At 49.6% G+C, this 23,287-nt stretch overlaps 1 protein-coding gene across 6 annotated transcripts in view; it reads right to left on the minus strand.

Moving 5' to 3' along the window:
- The window catches only part of GOLGB1 (golgin B1), a 113,771-nt gene that overhangs the window by 27,672 nt on the left and 62,812 nt on the right, over positions 1 to 23,287 (minus strand). For all 6 annotated transcript variants that reach the window (XM_039520397.1, XM_039520398.1, XM_039520399.1 and 3 more), the window contains 2 exons: positions 17,684 to 17,862; positions 16,643 to 16,811 (listed from right to left, as the gene is read on the minus strand). In XM_039520397.1, the coding sequence (XP_039376331.1) occupies positions 16,643 to 16,811; positions 17,684 to 17,862 (348 nt within the window). The remainder of the gene's footprint in view (positions 1 to 16,642; positions 16,812 to 17,683; positions 17,863 to 23,287) is intronic.

Genomic DNA, 23,287 nt, shown 5'->3' on the forward strand with positions numbered 1-23,287 from the left:
CGTTGACCGACTGAACGACCAACGAGTCCGGGGTCGGGTGAGTATATAGATACTCGTAGCCCGTGGGAGGGACAGAGTACTTGCGCTCAACCCCACGGGCCGTAGGAGGGATGGACGCAGGCGTCTGCCAGAGTGTGGTGGCATTCTTTTGAATCGTCCGCACGAATGGTAATGCCACGCGGACTGGAGCCTCTGTCCCAACGACATTCGTTATGGGGTCCTCGCCCTCCTGGACCTCCGCCACTGGGAGAGCCATAGCCGTCGCCAGGCGGCGAAGCAGGTCCTGGTGCGCCTTCAAGTCTATCAGCGGAGGCTCCTTGGCCGACGCTCCGGCCACCGCCTCATCAGGTGAGGATGAGGAGGATAAGCCCTGGACGACAGCCTCCGCCGATGGATCTGCTGACTGCTCGTCGGGAGGGTCGGGCTGTGTGTGCCTCTGGGGTTCAGGCGGTATGGAACGCGCGCCTGGTGACGAAGGGGCCGGTCGGCTGACGGTCGCCTCTGGTACCCTGTGCTCAGAGGCCGGGGCTCTCGGGGGGAATGGCACCCCCTGAGTCTCATACTGGGCCCAGGGAACCCAGAAGCCCCACTGCTGTGCCCCCCGAGGTTGGTCCTGCGGGGTAGGTGGCAGGTGCCCGTAGCCGTCCGCCCCGGAAGCGACCAACGCGGGGCGGGATGGCCATGGAGGTGCCAAGGCACTGACGGAGTGCGCCGTCGAATAAGGCAGTCTGTCCCCGGACGGTAGCGAGGATCGGTGCCGGTCTGCTCGGTACCGGGATGGCGACCGAGAGCAATGTCCGCCGCGGTGCCGGGAGCTCGACCTGGATCCGGATCTGCGGTGCCGGGAGCGGCTGCGCGAGTCGCGGTGCCGGGAACGGTGCTGGGACGGAGACCTCCGTCGGTGCCGACGCGACGGCGATCTGGACCTGGTGCAACGCCGGGAGTGCGACTGGTACCGCGATGATGAGCGGTACCGGGACTGCGACCGACGTCGAGACGGCAACCGGTACCGCGATGGTGAGCGGTGCCGAGATCGCAACCGACGGGACGGGGACCTGCGATGGGACCGGGAACGTGACCGGGACCGTCGTCCGTGCCGTCTGTCCAGAGAGGGCGGCCGGGTCATCCTGGCCGGCTTTCCTGCCGACATGGCAGCCCGCACCGGCGGTGCCGGGGGCCGGAGGCTCGGTGCCTCTATGAGCTGTATAAGCTCACGTGCCGAGGAGAATGTCTCCGGTGTAGATGGCAGACGGGGTTCGACCACGGTCGGTACCGGGGAGCGTGGCGGCGCCGGACTCGACGGCCCTTGCGGCGCCAGAGTCAATGGCCCGGTGCACGTCTTGTGCACGGCCACCGCGGGGGCCACAGGTGGCGCAATCGTCTTCGCTGAGTCCTCAGCGCGGGCCTTAGCAAGTGCCTTCGCCAGCTTGTGTTTTTTTGAAGGCGAGAGCGAGCGGTGCCGGGTCTTCGGAGCCGCTGGCTGAGGCTGTGGGGCCGCGGTGCCAGAGCGGCTCGGTGCCGCCGGTGCGCTCTGCACCGATGAAGCTCTCGGTGCCGGCGCGGACGGTGCCGGGGGCTGGAGCGACGCCTCCATTAGGAGTTGTTTTAAGCGAATGTCCCGCTCCTTCCGAGTTCGCGGCTTGAAGGCGGAACAGAAAGAACACTTATCTGTCCGGTGTCCTTCGCCCAGGCAACGGAGGCAGGCGTCGTGCAGGTCCCCGACTGGCATAGGCCTCTGGCACGATGCGCAGGGCTTAAAGCCCGGTGCCTTGGGCATGAGCCCGCACCGGGGGAGGCAAGGGGGGGAACCCCCCTTAACCTTATCTAAAACACTAACTATCTAACTAACAGAACTATGTAAACTAATCACTAAACGAACTATATACAAAAACAAGTAGCGAGAGCTAGGGTTGTGGAGGACAGAGAGCACTCCACAGTTCCAACTGGCCGTCACGGGCGGTAAGAAGGAACTGAGGAGCGGACGGGCCTGCTGGGGTATATATTCAGCGCCATAGCGGCGCCACTCCAGGGGGCGCCCAGCCGGCCCGCCGGAGTTGCTAGGGTAAAAAAGTTCCAGAGAGCCGTGCACGCACGGCGCGCACACCTAACTGGAATGCATAGGAGCAATCACTCGAAGAAGAAGGAGGGTTTGTTTCCGCAGGGCTGGGCGGCCCTGGGGCGGGGTGTTTCTGCGGGGCCGGGAGGTTTCGGCCCTCAGCTGTCTTCTTTGGAGGAATGTGGCCCTCGCCGCTTTACGAGTTGTGCAGGCCTGCTATAGGGATTGGCTCTTGGTCCTATACTATTTTTAGCAATGACACGGAAGAAAACAAAATAAACACTGAACAATTTGCAGATAACACAAAAATTGGGGAAGTGGTAAATAATGAAGAGGACAGGTCACTGATTCACAGTGATCAGGATTGTTTGGTAAACTGGGTGCCAAGCAAATGTGTGTTTTAAGAGAGCTAAATGTAAATGTATACACTTACAAACAAAGAATGTCGGCCATATTTACAGGGAACTCTACCCTGGGAAACAGTGACTCTGAAACAGATTTGTAGTTTGTGGTGGATAATCAGCTGAACACGACATATTGACATAATATAGTCGCTATGGTTAGGAAGGGTCTCATTGCCAGTGTGAACACTGCTCCTGTCTCCTCCACCTGCGCCTGTATCCAGACAGACAACCTGACCACGGATCATAGACTCGTAGAAGATTAGAGTTGGAAGAGACCTCAGGAGGTCATCTAGTCCAACACCCTGCTCAAAGTAGGAGGCTGCCTCTACCCAGATCCTGGTGTGGATTTGCAGAGACTGTGTCCTGCATTTCCCACTCACAGAAAGCCAGGCTGGGGGGGGGGGGAAACCATCCAGTGTGAAAAGTGCCTGCTGGTGGAATCTCTCAGGAACCAGGTGGGAGAGCTAAAGGAGGAGGTGACTAGGCTGAGGCGCATCCATGCCCACGAGGAATTCCTCGAGAGATTCATATGGAGCCATCCAAGGCTGAGGAAGCTATCCAGCTACAGAGGACTGCTGTCACAACACTGGAGAAGGATATGGCTCTGTCACAGGAAGGACATTGGTGGTTACTTCTGGCAGCAGGTAGAGCTCCACCGCTAATCTCAACCCACCCACCATGGTGATGGAAAACCGATGTGCTGACCTAGCAACGAACTATTAGGAATCAGTCCCAAAGGTGGAGAAGGAGAAGCTATGTATCCCCAAGGCGTGGAGAATTGCAGCCACCACTCCCAGGAAGTAATGTAGGATAGTGGTGGTTGGTGACTCTCTTCTGAGTGGGAGGTACACTGCTTGCCAGGGGCTCATATCTGAGATGTTAAGGAGAGACTGTCGAGGATCATCCAGTCCTGTGACTACTACCTCATGCTACTCATCCATGCAGGCATTAATGATACTGCAAGGTATGACCCCCTCAGCAGATCAGACGTGACTATGAGGCTCTGGGAATAAGGGTGAAAGAGTTGGGAGCACAGATAGATAGTGTTCTCTTCAATCCTTCCAATCAAGGGTAAGCACCTAGGCAGAGACAGATGCATCCTGGAGGTGAATGCCTGGTTGCGAGGATGGTGTCGCCAGGAGGGCTTCGGCTTCATTGACCATGGGATGCTGTTCCAGGAAGAAGGACTGCTTATGCAGAGATGGGATCCACCTATCTGTTGGGATATGTAAGGGTTAAGTAAAGACCCAGGTAACCGCTAGCATGGTATTAGGGAGGAAGGCAGAGGCAGGCACTGTCTCTTCACTTGATAAAGTGCTATCCCTCTCCCTTCCCTTCTCCTTGTTAAGGACTGATAAGCATTGCAGCTGCATAAGGAATGTGAGGATCTAAAGACTACTCTTCATATAAAGCAGTGAGATCTCCCTATCCCTTCCTTTCCCAGCCACATAAACGAGCTCGGGGTCATGGCCCCTTCCTCCCTTCCCTGTGAACTGCTGATCAAGGGAATTCGTGGCTGCAATTATTGCAAAAATATGTATCTGTAGGATATGCTAATGTTGTAAACAGCAATCAAGGTGGGGAGAATTACATTCAGTATATAGCTATTGATATTAAATTGTATGGGCGTTCATATTACTCAATAAGGGTTTTGGGGGTGTTGTAGTAAATGCAGGTATTTACATACAGCACATTCTTTTTATCTAAGTTAGTAACTAATTCAGTGCTTACTCGACAATTGGGTTGAGAGGAACAAGCACCGCAATAAAGAAGCCCGTCTATGCAATTTGCCTCTGGGTAAGCCTGCTCTCCTCTAACACTATCGAGAAAGGGGAAGAGCATATTTGGACACAGACTGGCTAACCTAGTGAGGAGGGTGTAACGAAGTGGGACTGTTCTTAATGTTTCCTCTGAATACTGTGTGGGTGCCTCAGTTTCCCCTATGCATTTCTTAAGTCTCCAGTGGCATAAATGGCTGACAATCTGTCTCCTAGCAACAAATGGCTAGGGCCCTTGCAAAGGGATAGCTAAAGGTAAATAAAGAGATCAGGTGACCTCCTGGCCTGGGAAAGAGACAAAGGACAGAAAGGGGGGGCTGGAGGGGGTTCCAGTTTGAAGCTGGCTGGGGATGGGAAGTGAGGGCAAACGGGGTTGTCTGGCTTGCTGGGCCCCAGAATGGACCCAGCTGAGGGATCCCATTCTCTGTACCTACAAGCTGTTTTAGATTGTGTTCCTGTCATCTAATAAACCTCTGTTTTACTGACTGGCTAAGAGTCACGTCTGACTGCCAAGTGGGGGTGCAGGACCCTGTGGCTTCTCCAGGACCCTGCCTGGGCGAACTCGCTGTGCGAAGCGCACAGAGGGCCATATGCTGAATGCTCCAAGGTCAGACCCAGGAAGGTGAAGCCATGTGAGCTTCTTGTCCTGAAGAGAGTCTGCTCCAAGACAGAGGAGGCTCCCCAAAGTCCTGACTGGCTTTGTGGGGAGCAGTTCCAGAGCATTGCCCGGGGACTCCGTGACAGAGGGCTTTAAACTAAGTTTGAAGGGAGTAGGTGACCAAAGCCCACAGGTAAGTAAAAAACATGGAGACCTGGGAGAAAGGTTGGAATTTGGGGGGAGCCTGGGCTGCTATAGCAGGGATAAAGGAGAGAAGACAAAACTCGGGGTGGGGGAAATCAAATCAGTATCTTAGGTGTCTGTATACTAATGTGAGAAGTATGGGGAATAAGCAGGAAGAATTCGAAACGCCAGTTATTATTTCATTATTGTATTATCACTGTATTATTAGTAGTAAATAAACACAACTATGACATAGTTGGCATCATAGAGACTTGGTGGGATAATATGCATGACTGGAATATTGGTGTAGAAGGGTACAGCTTGCTCAGGAAGGACAGGCAGGGAAAAAATGGAGGAGTTGTTGCCTTATATATTAAAAGTGTGTACACTTGGACTGAGGGTGAGATGGAAATAGGAGACAGACTTGTTGAAAGTCTCTGGGTAAGGATAAAAGGGGTAAAAAACAAGGGTGATGCCATGGTAGGGGGTCTACTACAGGCCAGCTAACCAGGAAGAAGAGGTGGATGAGGCTTTTTTTAAGCAACTAACAAAATGATCCAAAGCACCGGACTTGGTGGTGATGGGGGACTTTAACTACTCAGACATCTGTTGGGAAAATAACACCGCAGGGCACAGATTATCCAACAAGTTCTTGGAATATACTGGAGACAATTTTTTTAATTTCAGAAGGTGGAGAAAGCTACTAGGGAAGAGGTTGTTCTAGATTTGATTTTGACAAATAGGGAGGAACTGGGTGAAAAAAAAAAGACAGTTACCTCTTCCGTAGCTGGTGTTCTTCGAGATGTGTTGCTCATGTCCATTCCACAATAGGTGCGCATGCTCGCCACATGCACCGGTGCCGGAAGTTTTCCCCCTAGCAGTACCCGTAGGGGAGCACCCCTAGTGACTCCTGGAGTGGCGCCTCTATGTCACGGTATAAGGGGTGCTGTGCGCTCCCCCCTCCTCAGTTCCTTCTTGCCATACAACTCTGACAGAAGGGAAAGAGGGCGGGATGTGGACTGTACATGAGCAACACATCTCAAAGAACACAAGGTTGGCTTTTCTTCTTCGAGTGATTGCTCATGTGCATTCCACAATAGGTGATTCCAAGCTGTATCTATTGGAGGTGGGTAGGAGTTCACAGACTCTCGGTACGGCGTACAGCCCTGCTGAACCCAGCGTCCTTGCTGGTTTGGGAGATGATCGCATAATGCGAGGTGAACATGTGAACTGAAGACCAGGCGGCAGCCCAACAAATGTCCTGAATGGGAACATGGGCTAGAAAGGCAGCCGAAGAGGCTTGCGCCCTAGACGAGTGTGCCCTCACAATCGGCAGCGGGTGGACTCCCACTAGGTCGTAACAGTTACGAATACAAGAGGTGATCCAGTTGGAGAGCCGCTGAGTGGAGATAGGCAGACCTCTCATGCATTCGGCCAAGGCAATGAACAGCTGCGAGGATTTCCTGAATGCCTTAGTCCGCTCCAGGTAAAAGGCCAGAGCCTGTCTCACATCCAGCATGTGGAGGTGGCGCTCCTCACTGGACATGGGGTTTGGGCCAGAGCACTGGCAGGAAGATATCCTGACCCATGTGGTAGGTGGCGACCACCTTGGGGAGGAATGAAGGATATGGTTGGACCTGAACCTTATCCTTATGGAACACTGTGTAAGGGGGCTCGGAGGTCAGGGCCCTGAGCTCCGAGACTCATCTGGCTGACGTGATCGCCACCACCTTCCACAAGAGGTACGACCAGGAGCAAGTAGCTAGTGGTTCAAACAGAAGACCTGTCAGCTGGGCAAGCACTAAGTTCAGGTCCCACTGCAGGACTGGGGGCCTAATGTACAGGAAGAGACGATCCAATTCCTTAAAGAATCGGCCATTCATGGCATGGGAGAAGACCATGTGTCCCTACACCGGCAGGTGGAAGGCCGATATGGCCACCAAGTGCACCTTGACAAATGAGGGCGCTAGGCCCTGGGCTCTAAGGTGAAAGAGGTAGTCCAAAATTAGCTGAATTGGGGCAGCCATGGGCAACACTCCCCGATCAGCCACCCACTGTGAAAACTGAGACCACTTTGCCAGGTAGGTCCGATTCATGGAGGGCCGTCTGCTTTCCAGGAGGACGCGCTGAACCCCTTCCGAGCATGTCCTTTCCTCCCAGCGTAACCACTGAGCAGCCACACTGTGAGGCGGAGTGCCACTAGGTTGGGGTGGAGGAGGCAGCCCTGGTCCTGAGGGCATGTCCGGGTGGGGCGGCCACTGCGGGGCAACTGCCAGGCTCATGACAGCACCGTACGAATGTTGCCTGGGCCACGCCGGGATGACCAGGAGGACCCAGGCCCTGTTCATTTATTTCTTCGGCAAGGTCTTGGAGATCAGAGGTATCGGGGGGAGGGCATAGAGAAGCCAGCCCGACCAGGATAAGAGGAAGGCATTGGAGATGGTGCCCATGCCCAACCCCCTGGAGCAGAAGCGGGGACACCGGCGGTTCTGCCATGTCACGAACAGGTCCACCTGGGGAGTGCCCCATGTTTGGAAAATCCTGTGCACCACCTCTGGGTGTAGTGACCACTCGTGCTGAGAGAAGTCTTGGCTCAGGCAATCCGCCCAGGAATTCCGGGCGCCCGGTAATTGGTGGCCCTCCAGGCAGATATCGTAGGCTATGCTGAAGTCCACAGCCTGAGGGCTTCCTGGCAGAGGAGCAGGTCCCGCCTTGCCGGTTGATGTAAAACATCGAAGCCATGTTGTCTGTGAGAACCCTGACCACTCTGCCCTCCAGGTGCAACCGGAAGGCTATGCATGCCAGACGGACTGCCCTGACTGCCTTGATGTTTCTATGAAAGGCACGGTCCGGTGTGGACCACAGACCTTGGATCTGAACATTCCCCACATGGGCTCCCCAGCCGACTATGTCAGACACCAGCTCCACCGATGGGGGCGATCACCGGTTTGGGCACAGTGAAGACCTTGTCCGTCCATCCTGTCTCTGGACTGGGAGAGCACCGAGGCCAACCAGAGCTGGAGGGGCCTCATCCTCAGCCTGGCGAACCACATATGTGCATGCCAACACGTGACCCAGGAGCTGGAGGCATACTCTGGCTGTGGTCACAGGGAACCTTGTGACTGTGTCGATGAGCCCTCTTAGGGTCTCGAACCTGTCCGGTGGGAGGGAGCCCCTGGCCGATGTCACATTCAGGCCTGCCCCGATAAACTCTATGCGTTCCACTGGAAGTAATGTGGACTTGGTGTCGTTTACCAACAGGCCCAGGGTGGCGCATGTGGACAGAAGGAGTGCAATGTGATCCTGCACCTGTGACCAGGAGCTGCCCTTGACCAGCCAGTTGTCCAGACAGGGGAAGATCTGGACCCCGCGACATCTGAGGTAGGCCACCACCACAGACATGCACTTTGTGAATACCCTGGGAGCAGTGGACAGGCCAAACAGGAAGAACGTAAATTGGTAGTGCTCCTGTCCAACTGTGAAATGGAGGAAACGTCTGTGCCCCTTGAATATATGAATGGGGAAGTATGCGTCCTGCAGATCGAGGGCGGCGTACCTGTCCCCAGGATCCAGGGAGGGGATGATGGAGGCCAGAGAGACCATGTGAAACTTGAGCTTTACCATGTGCTGGTTCAGGCCTCGCAGGTCCAGGATGGGCCTGAGCCCCGCTTTGGTCTTCAGGATAAGGAAAAAGGAGTAGTAGTACCCCTTGCGTCTGAACTCCGCTGGCACCACTTCCACCACTCCTAGGCCAAGGAGCCGCCCCACCTCCTGCTCGAGCAGGGCCTCATGAATGGGGTCCCCCAGGATGGACTGGGACAGAGGGTATGGGCAGGGTAGAGGTAAACTGGAGGGTATAGCCCCGGGAGACGGTACTGAAGACCCAACAGTCCGAGGTCAGCCGTGACCACTCCAGGAGAAAAGCACACAACCCGTTGGAGAAGGGAAGCTTTATTGCGGGTGGATCCCTGGTATGAACTGAGAAGTCGCCCCCGGGCGTCCCGTCAAAACTAACATTTTCCTGCCTGCTTGCCACTGGAAGGCCCAGGCTGGGGGGCAGACAGGGACTGCCTCTGCAGGTGCTTTTTATAGTCCTGAGACTTTTTATAAGGGGGCTTATATTTAGAGTGGCTGGCCTGGGTGGGAGCCTGCTAAGGCCTAAACTTGGTCCTGGCTGGAGCCGGAACATAGAGTGTTGTGCGGGAATCTTTCAGGCCGTGCAATTTCATGTCCGTCTGTTCCGCAAATAGGGCCTTGCCATCGAATGGAAGGTCTTGCAAGGAGTTCTGCACCTCACTGGACAGCCCAGACAGCAGGAGCCACGACGTCCTCCCTCATGGACACCGCGGAGGCCACAGACCTTGCAGCTGTATCCACAGCATCTGATGCTGCCTGCAGGGTTGCCCTGGCAGCCACTGTACCCTCCTCCACCAGCGCTTTGAACTCCTTGTCACACTCCGGGAGGGAGTCCTCGAATTTGGGTAGAGAGCCCCACAAACTGAACTCATACCGACCCAGGAGAGCCTGATGGTTCACCACCCTTAACAGGAAACTTGAGGACTAATAAACCTCTCCCCCACATAAGTCCAGCCTCCTTGAGTCTTTATTTTTCGGAGTAGGGGCTGGTTGGCCCTGCCTCTCCCTGTGGCTGACCGACTCGACCACCAGGGAGTTGGGAGTAGGGTGGGTGTACAGGTATTAATGCCCCTTGGTGGGCACAAAATACATTCTGCCCTCTTAGAGATGGGGGGCAAGGAAGCCAGGGTTTGCCACAAGGTGTTTGAAATTTTTGCCACCCCTTTGTGGAGTGGGGAGGGCCACCCTGCCCGGTGCCAAGGCCGATAGGACATTGAAGAGGGAATCTGAGGCTTCCTCCACCTCCTTGGCCTGAAGGAGGAGGCTTGATGCCACCCTTTCCAATAATTCCTGGTGAGCTTTAGAGTCCTCCTGCGGAACAGAGGGAGGAGGTGCTGTAATTGCCTTATCGAGGAGGAGGAGGTGTGTGCGGTGCTCTGTGTACCCACCCGTACTGGAGGTCCCACCACTTGGTCGTCCTCCAAGTGCAGAACCAAAGACGGGAAGCTGGGAAAGGGAGGCCAACGGTCTTTCCAAGGCTCCAGCCACTGAGCGAGCCCCCACCGGTGCTGCGCCGGGGGCCGTAGGTACCACAGTGCCAGCCCAGTGCCACCGCACCTGCAGTGGCACCGGCGGAGCTGGCTGTTCAGCCTGACTAGCCTGTCCCATTGACCGATGACTACGAAGGAAGGCCAGGCTGGCGTATGACCTGTCGCTGTCCCTGGATCGGGAGGAGCGGTGGCATCGGGAACGGTGCTGACCACGAGACCATGATCCCAACGTGGAAGAGCAGTACTGCTGGTAGCAGCTGCTCTGCGATTGGCTCAGGCGGGCAAATCCGCTACAGCAAGGTGCTGGCAATCGATGCCTGGGACTGCGGGAGCAGTGCCATGGCGAGGTCCTGGAATGAGATGAAGAATGGGAACTGCGTCGACGCCTGTATTGCAACAGGCTACGGTAGCCTCTCAGAGATGAGGACCTCCAGTTCCTTCTGTCTCGGTCTCGACAGGATCCGGTCCCTCGACGCAGAGCGGTGCCTGGAACCCCTGTCAGTCGGAACCCAGCCAGACAACCTGGTGGGGGTTGACGGGGACCAGTGCGGACTGCGCATGGGGCGGTCACTGAGAGGTGAAAGACGTTGGGAACATTCCCTCAACTGCGAATGGTACTGATCAGGTGGCGACTGTGGAGATCCAAGCGGTGGCTTGCCTCTGGACCAGGGAGACAACCATGGCGGTGCCCCTGGTACTGGCAGAGACAGAATTTCCCGGGCCTGAGAGTCTCTGGATTAAGTTCAGAAGTGTGAGCAACAAGGGTGATGTCGTGGTGGGAGTCTGCTATAGACCACCAGACCAGGGGAATGAGGTGGATGACGCTTTCTTCTGGCAATGAGCAGAAGTTACTAGATCGCAGGTCCTGGTTCTCATGGGAGACTTTAATCACCCTGATATTTGCTGGGAGAGCAATACAGCGGTGCACAGACAATCCAGGAAGTTTTTTGGAAAGTGTAGGGGACAATTTCCTGGTCCAAGTGCTGGAGGAACCAACTAGGGGCAGAGTTCTTCTTGACCTGCTGCTCACAAACAGAAGAGTTAGTAGGGGAAGCAAAAGTGGATGGGAACCTGGGAGGCAGTGACCATGAGATGGTTGAGTTCAGGATCCTGACACAAGGAAGAAAGGAGAGCAGCAGAATACGGACCCTAGACTTCAGAAAAGCAGACTTTGACTCCCTCAGGGAACTGATGGGCAGGATCCCCTGGGAAAAGAACATGAGGGGGAAAGGAGTTCAGGAGAGCTGGCTGTATTTTAAAGAATCCTTATTGAGGTTGCAGGAAAAAACCATCCCGATGTGTAGTAAATAAGAATTGGTAAATATGGCAGGTGACCAGCTTGGCTTAACAGTGAAATCCTTGCTGATTTTAAATGCAAAAAAGAAGCTTACAAGAAGTGGAAGATTGGACAAATGAGCAGGGAGGAGTACAAAAATATTGCTCAGGCATGCAGGAGTGAAATCAGGAAGGCCAAATCACACTTGGAGTTGCAGCTAGCAAGAGATATTAAGAGTAACAAGAAGGGTTTCTTCAGGTATGTTAGCAACAAGAAGAAAGTCAAGGAAAGGGTGGGCCCCTTACTGAATGAGGGAGGCAACCTAGTGACAGAGGATGTGGAAAAAGCTAATGTACTCAATGATTTTTTTTGCCTCTGTCTTCACAAACAAGGTCAGCTCCCAGACTGCTGCACTGGGCAGCACAGTATGGGGAGAAGGTGACCAGTCCTCTGTGGAGAAAGAAGTGGTTCGGGACTAGCACAAATCCATGGGGCCGGATGCACTGCATCCAAGGATGCTAAAGGAGTTGGCGGATGTGATTGCAGAGCCATTTTCCATTATCTTCAATTATCTAAACATCAAAAAAGATACTTACAAAAAGTGGAAACTAGGTCAAATTACAAAGGATGAATACAAACACACACAAGTATGTAGGGCCAAATTAGAAAGGCTAAGGCACAAAATGAGATCAAGCTAGCTGGACAGAAAAGGGTAACAAGAAAACATTTAACAAATATATTAGAAGCAAGAGGAAGACCAAGGACAGGATCAGACCGTTACTCAATGAGGGGGGAAAAACAATAACAGAAGACGATGTGGAAATGGCAGAGGTGCTTAATGACTTCTTGGTTTTAGTTTTCACCAAGAAGGTTGGTGATGATTGGATGTCTAACAAAGTGAATGCCAGTGAAAATGAGGTAGGATCAGAGACTAAAATAGGGAAAGAACAAGTTAAAAATTACATAGACAAGGTAGATGTCTTCAAATCACCAGGGCCTGATTAAATGCATCCTAGAATACTCAAAGAGATGACTGAGGAGATATCTGAGCCATTAGCGATTATCTTTGAAAAGACATGGAAGACAGGAAAGATTCCAGAAGACTGGAAAAGGGCAAATACAGTGCCAATCTATAAAAAGGGAAATAAGGACAACCCGGGGAATTACAGACCAATCATCTTAACTTCTGTACCTTGAAAGATTACGGAGCACACAATTAAGCAATCAATTTGCAAACACCTAGAAGATAATAAGGTGATATGTAACAGTCAGCATGTATTTGTAAAGAACAAATCGTGTCAAACCAACCTGATAGCTTTCTTTCACAGGGTAACAAGGCTTGTGGATGAGGGAAGCGGTAGATGTGGTATATCTTGACTTTAGTAAAGCTTTTAATACTATCTTGCATGACCTTCTCAAACAAACTAGGGAAATCTGCTATAAGGTGGGTGCATAACTGGTTGGAAAACCACTCCCAGAGAGTAGTTATCAGTGGTTCACAGTCATGTTGAAAGGGTATAATGAGTGGGGTTCCGCAGGGATCAGCTCTGGGTCCGGGTCTGTTCAATATCTTCATTCATTTAGATAATGGCATAGAGAGTACACTTATAAAGTTTGTGGATGATACCAAGCTGAGAGGGGTTGTAAGTGCTTTGGAGGACAGGATTAAAATTCAAAATGATCTGGACAAACTGGAGAAATGGTTTAAAGTAAACAAGATGAAATTCAATAAAGACAAATGGAAAGTACTCCACTAAGGAAGGAGCAATAAGTTGCACACATTCAAAATGGGAAATGACTGCCTAGGAAGGAGTACTGTGGAAGAGGTTCTGGGGGTCATAGTAGATCATAAGCTAAATATGAGTCAACAGGTCAGCACTGTTGCAAAAGAAGTGAATATCATTCTGGGATGTATTAGTGGGAGTGTTGTAAGCAAGACACGAGAAGTAATTCTTCCACTCTACTCCGTGCTAATTAGGCCTCAGATGGAGTATTGTGTCCGGTTCCAGGCGCCACATTTCAGGAAAGATGTGGACAAATTGGAGAAAGTCCAGAGAAGAGCAACAAAAATGATTAAAGGTCTAGAAAACATTACCTATGAGGGAAGATTGAAAAAACTGGGTTTGTTTAGTCTGGAGAAGAGAAGACTGAGAGGGGACCACGATAACAGTTTTCAAGTACATAAAAGGCTGTTACAAGGAGGAGGGGGAAGAATTGTTCTTAACCTTTGAGGATAGGACTAGAAGCAATGGTCTTAAACTGAAGAAGGGAGGTTTAGTTTGGACATTAGGAAAAAAGTTTCCTCACTGTCAGAGTGGTTAAGCACTGGAATAAATTGCCTAGGGAGGTTGTAGCAGGGGGGGAGGGATAGCTCAGTGGTTTGAGCATTGGCCTGCTAAACCCAGGGTTGTGAATTCAATCCTTGAGGGGGCCACTTAGGGATCTGGAGCAAAAATTGGTCCTGCTAGTGAAGGCAGGGGGCTGGACTCAATGACCTTTCAAGGTCCCTTCCAGTTCTAGGAGATTGGTATATCTCCAATTATTACCTATTACCTTAGGTATCACCATCATTGTCTAAACTGCTCTTAAAAATCTCCAAACACGTGTCAGGGATGGTCTAGATAATACTTAGTCCTGCCACGAGGTCCCTTCCAGTTCTATGATTCTACATTGTGGCCAAAAGGGCTAATGCATAACCAGGGGAATCTCAAGTAGGCGTAAAGAGGTTATTTTTTACCTCTATATTTAGTGCTGCTGCGACCACTACTGGAATGTGTCCTGCTCTGGCATCCACAGTTCAAGAAGGATGTTTATCAGTTGGAGAGGGTTCAAAGAAGAGCCACAAGAATGATAAAAGGATTAGAAAACATGCCTTATACTGAAAGACACAAGGAGCTCAATCTATTTAGCTTAGAAAAGAGAAGGTGAAGGGATGACTTGATCACAGTCTATAAGTACTTACGTGGGGAACAAATATTGAATAACGGGCTCTTCAATCTAGTAGAGAAAGGTCGAACATGACCCAGTTGCTAGAATTTGAAGCTACACAAATTCAGAGCAGAAATAAGGGATACATTTTTAATGAATAAGTAATTAACCACTGGAACAGTTTACCAAGGATCATGGTGGATTTTCCATCACTGACAATTTTTATATCAAGATTGGATGTTTTTCTAAAAGATATACTTTAGGAATTATTTTGGTGAAGTTCTATGGCCTGTGATATACAGGAGATTATACTAGATGACCATAATGATCCCCTTCTGGCCTTAGAATCTATGAATAAGGCTATGATTTTTTAATTTCTACCTGAGATGGGTGGTAGCTTCAGGGTACCCCTGCCACGCAGCGGGAGACCCCCAGAGCTGGCAGGGACCCCCTAGCACTCCCAGCAGATCCTGCAGCTGAGCGTCCCAATTTGTCAGATATTTTTAGTAAAAGTCACAGACAGGTCACAGGCTTCCATGAATTTTTCTTCACTACCTGTGACCTGTCTGTGACTTTTACTAAAAATATCTGAGACAAAATCTTAGCCTTATCTATGAATCTAGGACTCCAGCAGCCATGGGCAATGCAAGCATTCCCTTCTCAGCCCATGCAGGCTGTGCTATCCTTCTGCAGGTTAGCAATAGGCACACTCCAACCCCGAGCCCTCCAAACATCTCCCTGTAGTACCCAGCCCCTGGTCCACTGGACACTCAGTATCACAGATACACTATTCCCAAAGGAATAGTACACCTCAGTTTTCCAGGTACACCTCAGGATCACTGCTCTGCTTAATTTACAGCTCTTAGATTTGTTTACAGTAAAAACAAGTATAAGTTTATTTAGCCAAGAAAAGAGCTTCAAGTAATAGCAAGTAGGTAGAAGTACTGGAGACAATTGGTTACATCTAACACAAAATAATAGATCTTAAACTAATTTTGATGGAATATATGGGCTAAAAGGTGTTAACATAACTCAGTCACTGTCCAACATTAAACAACTGGAAATGAGGTTCTGGGTTTCCCATGCAGAAACTTCAGCCTGCTTAGTACCATGACAAGCATATAATTAAACAGTGCTTTAATCTTTTAATAAAGATACAGAAAAGAAGGAAAAACAATTAAAGCCTTTGAAATGTAAAGTATTAAGTAAGGCTTTCGTTTTAACAACATGTTTTGTTCTCTCGCCCTTTAGCAGGAGAGAGTTTTCTAAAGCAAAACCCCTTTTGTTTGACAGTCTCCAAGATGCTACCAAAGGTGGTGGTAACTCCCGTTCTGGGTAAAAGAGAAGTGAGCTGAGACAGGCTGAAGCTGGCTTCTTTGGAGCTGAGCCAGGTGGATCCTTAGGCTCAGCTCCAGCTAAGTAGGTCACTGCTTTATGAATCAAGTGTGGTCCTTTTGCCGCTCCTGGAGGGGATCAGTGCCTGAAGCAAGTCTCCTGGAATGCTCCATGCTCAGAGACCCTATTTGGGGCTTTTTGGTTGCAAGACCCCCCCCCCCCTTGCAGAACATTGCCTGCAGCTAGTTCTGGAGCTCTTTCCTAGCCCATGGTGTTAAGGTCCTGCACATGTAGCAGACAAGTGCCCTTCCATGGGGCAAGCTTAACATATTTCCCACTTCAGATGCCCATGTGGAGAACAGCCGGAACAAGAGGTGCAAGTCTCTTGGAGGTCTGATCTGCTATATCAGACCCAAGGACTCATGACAAGAGCACAAACAGCCACACAGGTGCCAAAATGTATTTAAAAATCAGAATTTGGAGCAAATAAACTAGAACCAACTAGAATTGACTAAAACAAACAAAAGACTTTAAGAATAAAAAAGCCCTGGGAACAAAGTTCCAAAAACCCAGGTCAAGAAAGCTGAGTGAGGTTCCACATCTGCTCGCTATTGTGATTGGAAGTAAATGAAATATATGACACACCCTCACCCTGTTTCTATTCTAACTCTCTGAGCATTCTGAGCCGTGAGGGCGGGGAAAGGGGACACACAAGGACGCTCCAACAAGCACTGCTTTCTAGATGTTTTCACCTATCCCCACTGCACAGTTGGTGCATCCCATGAATAGAAACATACAGAGGATGCTCAAAGAAAAACTTGTGCTTTCCACTCTAATACATTTGACCCACCTGCTTTCAGATTAGCTGTGACCCCACTCCTCCACTCTGGCTCCTCCCTGACTGAATTCCAAGCTTCCAATTTCCCTATAATATGAAGGGAACTCCATCCTTGCTCACCTGCCTTTGGTGTTGCTCCTCTATGACCTGCGACTTGGACAGGGGTGACTTCACACAATCTTGCACAATCCTTTGCAAGTGACTTAGCTGCTGGTCTTTGTCCGCCAAGGCCATAAAGTACTGCTCTTTTGCCCTCTTGTTCTGCATCTCCCATGTGGCCTTCTCCTGTCTGCAAAGCAACATATAGTCGACATTAGAGGGCACTTCCTACAGTATGTCCTGCATAGTCACCTGCAGTACTCAGGAAGCCCAGCACAGGCCTAGCAGGGGAACAGTCTCATTACTCCCCACAGTTAACCTGTGCCAGGAGAGTTTCTTTGCAACAAGACACTGCTGCTTAGAGACAGAGACACCCAACTCACACAGTTGAGGACTTAAACAGAGCAGGTTTCAGGAAGCCATTTTGCAGTTGGCTTGGGGGCTGCAGCACGTTCACTGCTACACACTTACAGTACCCCTGGACAATATGTTTTCCTTTGTCTTCAGACAGCTTGGACTAGACTGTGATAAACAACTCGTGTCAGTCTGCAAGGCAGGGATGAAAGGTAAATCAGTCTTCTCACTGGCTGGTTAATTTTGGCTCTGTGGGGGAAGGACAGACTGCTGTGTGAATATTTATGGACTGCATTTGTTAAGGGTGACAGCAGCATGGGTTGGGCATCAAACTAATAAAATAAAGAATTACTTACCCATAAGTAAGGATGGCTTCTGCAGTAACACAAATTAGGTTAACTATCTACGGGGCCTCAGAGAAGAAACTGGTCACCAGTGGGGGAGGGAGAAATTTGCTCCCACGTTCTAGTACTGTATAAATTAGGTATAATATTGGATGGGGGCAGTTATACATTCCTCTGCAATATGCAATACTAGCCACCGCTGGAGGCAAGAAACAAAATTAGAAGAGTTCCAGAATGACAGTTTTATATAACCACCTGACCTCATCCTCCAGCCATCCGCTCTATTCCCAATGGGACCCCCCAAATCTTGTGTCAAGGAGATTATTTGCCCCCATGGACCCGTATGCAGAAGGGCTGTTCTCACCTGAGCTGGTCGAGCTCCTGTTGGCAGGACAGCATTTCCTGCCTCAGTTGTTCTTGGAGACAATACTGTTTATCAGCCTCTTGCTGATACTCCTGCAGTTGAGCCTTTAAGTGAGAGATCTCAGCTGTTTCCATGCCAATCTGCAGGTACTGCTGCTGCAGATTCTTCAGCTCTGTCAACTTTAATCAAAGGAAAACAGCAGAATGACAAATCCTGTAACTGATGCCGAATAGACAGGCAAGGTTTTTTAAATTAATTTACAGGAATTCCTAAGGTGGTCTTCACTATGGCATCTGGAGAAGGTGGTCACATCCAGCAGTCAGGCAGGGCTTATGGAGTGAGCCACCACTTACTAGACGAGTCCTGCTAAAAGCAGCTCAGAACAGCATCAGTGCTGGTGAACTGGCCAATCTTGATTTAAAAATTGCCAGAAACAAAGAACCCAGCACAGTCCTTAGTAAGTTGTTCTAATAGCTAATTATCCTGTTAAAATTTACACCTTCTTTCCAGTCTGAATTTGTCTAGCTTCAACTTCCAACCAATGGATCTTGGTACATCTTTGCTAAATTGAAGAGTCCATTATCAAATATTTGTTCCCCATGTAAGCAGTAAATAAACTGTGATCATCACCTCTTAGCCTTCTCTTCACTAAGCTAAAGGACTTGATACCCTTGAGTTTAATCACTATAAAGCACGTTGTGAAAGGGTCAGGCCAGACAGCTATGGGAGAGTACTACAGGAAGTCAGAGCAGGAGCAGGTGGTGATGGCGTTGCACCACCAGGGAGCTGAGCTCCAGGATGGCCACGATGTAGTCACTGGGCGTCTCCTGCAGTTGCTGTTGTAGCTGAAGACGCATTTCTGCAAACTGTTCAGGGTCATGAGGCTGACCTGTTCAAACATGTCCAGGGATGCAGAGCCTGACATCACCAGCCAGCGCCACTTGGCATGCATGATGTCAGTGCTCCGAGTCCCTTTTCCCTTGGTAACTGAACAGCGGTTACTCTAGGTTAATTAGGACACCAGAGGCTAATCAAAGGCCTGCCAGAACCTGTTAAAAGCCTCACCTCCGGGCAGCTAGGCGTGCGTGATAGGAGCGGTGGGAGGAAAGTGTGCTACTGGAGAGCTGGGTGGTGCCGATGCTGACAAGCACCAGGAGGGAAAACCCCACAGGTACAGGAGGCGAAGTGCAGGGGAAACCCTACCCAACATGATGAGCAATCCTTCTGTGCCCCAGAGGTCTGAGGGGCCTGGTTTGTTGCCACTGTGCCCAGAGGGGCTACCAGAGACTAAGAGGCTTCCCTCCCACTTCTTCATCAGGGAGGCTGGAAGGAACCGTGCTCAGGCAAGGTGTGGACAGCAAGCCCAGGGACATGGAGAAATTCTGAGGTAGAGAGGAATACACCGGCCCACCACTAAGTGGTGTAGTAAGAGGAGGCCCTGAGATATAAACCTTGGTATCAAGGCCCGGAATGAGGCTTAAGGCCTGAACTAAAGTAATGGTCAAGACTTTGCTAACATAAAGCAAAGTTAAGCTGTGAGCCAGAGGCAGGCCCTGCTCACAGAAGCTGGCAAGGAAAGGGCTGATGCTGCAAGAAGATACGTACCTAAAAGATACTGAACACTAGATATCAGAACATTCACATACTTGTACATCCCACACAAATAACAAGGAACAGGCTGACCCATCCCAATGACAGGGCCAAAAGGGTAATATGATGGATAGAGTTGTTTTGTTCAAACCAACATGTACAAGGTGAGAGGCAGCACCTTACTACGTAGAGGGGTTGTACCTTGCTACGTGGAAGGGTTGCACCTCAATACGTCAGGAGTGATGTGTAACTTGTTTGTACTTGTATATAAGAATGCATCCCTGGGGCGGTGTCTTTGTCCGGCCGAGGGGGCAGTGGAAAGTCCCACCACTGACTGAGCAGAGTCCATTGACCGTGGGCACATATTAGTAGTATGCCCGGTAGACTAAGTAATTTACGGGGAACTATCATTGTGTCCAATGCGGCAATAAACCTGGCCGATGTGCCTTCGTACCTTATTGGACTCTGTGGTCATTGGGGGTTTTCTCGGGATTTGCTGTGTCAGCGATCTGCGCAGAGCTGGGACAGCACACAGAGGGAACACACGCACGCAGCCGAGTGATATCAACATTGGAGAAAGCAGAGCACCATACCGGTAGCACTCTGACAACAAGTGGAAGCACAGAACCCACCAAGGCAGAGGAGCGCTGTCACTACGTTTTCTAATGCCACGTCTACACTAGCACTTATGAACCCGCCCCCCCCAACCCCTAAGCGACATAAGTTTTGCCAGTGTAAGCACTCATGTGCACAATACTATGTTGGTAGGAGAAGCAAGTCTAAGGGAAAAAACAATTGAAGAGAGTTGGCAGTTTTTCAAAGAGACATTATTAAGGGCACAAGAGCAAACTATCCCACTGTGTAGGAAATATAGGAAGTATGGCAAGAGACCACCTTGGCTTAACCAGGAGATTTTCAATGACCTAAAACTCTTTTTTGAGTCCTACAAAAAAGGGAAATTCGGTCAAATTACAAAGGATGAATATAAACAAATAACACAAGTATGTAGGGACAAAATTAGAAAAGCCAAGGCACAAAACAAGATCAAACTAGCTAGAGACATAAAAGGAAACAGGAACACATTCTACAAATACCTTAGAAGCAAGAGGAAGACCAAGGACAGAGTAGGCCAATTACTCAATGAGGGGGGGAAAGACAGTAGCAGAAAATGTGGAAATGGCAGAGGTGTTCAATGACTTCTTTGTTTCAGTTTTCACCAAGAAGGTTGGTGGCAATTGGATGTCTAGCATAGTGAATGCCAGTGAAAATGAAGTAGGATCAGAGAGTCTAAAATAGGGAAAAAACAAGTCAAAAATTACTGAGACAAGTTAGATGTCTTCAAATCACCAGGGCCTGATGAAATGTATCCTAGAATACTTAAGGAGCTGACTGAAGAGATATCTGAGCCATTAGCAATTATCTTTGAAAAGTCATGGAAGAAGGGAGGGATTCCAGAAGACTGGAAAAGGACAACCCAGGGAATTACAGACCAGTTGCACACATACAAAATGGGAAATGACTGCCTAGGAAGGAGTACTGCGGAGGAGGTTCTGGGGGTCATAGTAGATCACAAGCTAAATATGAGTCAACAGGTCAGCACTGTTGCAAAAGAAGTGAATATCATTCTGGGATGTATTAGTGGGAGTGTTGTAAGCAAGACACGAGAAGTAATTCTTCCACTCTACTCCATGCTAAGTAGGCCTCAACTGGAGTATTGTGTCCAGTTCCAGGCACCACATTTCAGGAAAGATGTGGACAAATTGGAGAAAATCCAGAGAAGAACAACAAAATGATTACAGGTCTAGAAAACATGGCCTATGAGGGAAGACTGAAAAAAATTGGGTTTGTTTAGTCTGGAGAAAAGGAGACAGAGAGGACATAACAGTTTTCAAGTACATAAAAGGTTGTTACAAGGAGGAGGGAGAAAAATATTTCTCCTTAACTTCTGAGGCTAGGACAAGAAGCGATGGGCTTAAATTGCAGCAAGGGTGATTTAGTTTGGACATTAGGAAAAACTTCCTGTCAGAGTGGCTAAGAACTGGAATAAATTGCCTAGGGAGGTTGTGGAATCTCCATCATAGGGGATTTTTAAGAGCAGGTTGGACAAAAACCTGACAGTGATGGTCTAGATAATACCCAGTCCTGCCTTGAGTGCAGGGGACTGTGCTAGATGACCTCTTGAGGTCCTTTCCGATTCTATATTCATAAGAAAACTATGAAAATGTGGTCTTCATGAAATTAGTATAAAGTGAGTGGACTACTGATTGGAAAAAAAAACATACCCAAAGAGTACTTGCCAACGGTCCCCAGTCAAACGAGGAGTACCTATCAAGTGAGTGGGTCCCACATTGTTATGTCCTGGGTCTTGTACTATTCAATATTTTCATTAACAACTTGGATGATAAAGTAGAGTGTACATTTACAAAATTTGCAGATGACATCAAGCTGACAGGGGTTGCAAATATTTTGGAGAACAGGATTAGAACTCAATCTAATCCAATTTTAATTGGATAGGGATGAGGGAGGGTAGTGGAGCACCCACAGGGACAACCATCTTGAAGAACCCCAGTTACTGCACAAGATGAGTAACTCTTCTTTTTTGAGGTGCGTTCCTGTGGGTACTCCACTTTAGGTGCCTGTTGGGCAGTCTCTCTCAGTGGAAGGGAGGGGCTTCAGAGTTGCATTATAGATGGTGGATAACACAGCGAGCCCAAAGCGAGCATCTGATGCTGATTGTTGCTCTATAGCATAGTGTTTCATGAATGTGCGGACTGATGCCCAGGTTGCTGCTCTGCAAATGTCAGTAATTGGTACATTGTTGAGAAAAGCCACAGATGCTGCCTGTGCTCTGGTAGAGAGTAATCCTGCTGGGGCTTGTAGGTGACTCTTTTGGTAACAAAGGTAGATGTATCCCGATATCCATTTGGACAGTCTCTGTTTTGAGACTGTTTGTCCTATTGAGCATTCTGTTATGGAGACAAATAGTTTCATGATTTCCTAAATGTTTTTGTTCTTTTAATGTAGAAAGTCAAAGTTCTGTGAATGTCCAATGTGTGAAGTGATGCCTCCCTTTTGTCTGCATATGTATTTTTGAAATACACAGGTAAGTAAATGTGTTGGTTCAAATGAAAGGGGGAGGTGACTTTGGGTAGGAACTTAGGGTGAGGTCTTAAAGTAACTTTATCTTTAAAGAACATTGTGTAAGGGGGATGCGCCATTAGGGCACCTAGTTCTCTCACCTGGCTGGCGGATGTGATGGCAATGAGGAAGGCCACCTTCATAGACAGGTGGAGTAATGAGCAGGTAGCGAGGCGCTCAAATGGCTTTCCCAAGAGTCAGCGTAAGATGAGGTTGAGGTCTCACATGGATGGCAGGCTCCTTGTTGTGGTGTAAGTGTTCTCAATGCCTCTCAGTGTTTAGTCGTTGGGTGAACAAATATGGTGACTCCATCCACTTTCTTGTGGAAGGCTGTAACAGCCGCCACGTATACCTTGATAGAGCTTGTGGACAGCCCCAATTTTTTAAGTTCTAATATGTAACCCAGGACCCTTGGTAACGAGCAAGATATAGGCACAAATCTGTCTATCTTGGCACCAAGTGTTGAACCGTTTCCAGTTCTGGATATATGTGTTTCTTCTACTTGTTCTACAGCTGTTTAGTAATAGGTCTTTTACTTCCTCCAAACAGGCAGTCTTGACCCATCTTAGCCACGGAGCAGCCAGGCCTTTAGGTGGAGAACTGCGAGGTTGGGATGGTGGACACGTCCCACATCTTATGAGAGGTGGTGAGGTATTACAGGAAGAGTTTGAGGTGGGCGTATCACCATCTCAGAAGGTATGGGAATCATGTTTGCCTGGGTCATGTTGGCGCTATTATGATTACTTTGGATTTGTCTTTCTGGATCTTGTGTATGACACGGGTTAAGAGTGGGGTCGGAGGAAATGCATACATTAATGGCGCATGTTTTGAGCAGGGGGTTGGACTAAATGACCTCCTGAGGTCTCTTCCAACCCT

This window comes from Mauremys reevesii, linkage group 1 (genome assembly GCF_016161935.1).
Source record: "Mauremys reevesii isolate NIE-2019 linkage group 1, ASM1616193v1, whole genome shotgun sequence".
NCBI classification, from domain to species: domain Eukaryota; kingdom Metazoa; phylum Chordata; order Testudines; family Geoemydidae; genus Mauremys; species Mauremys reevesii.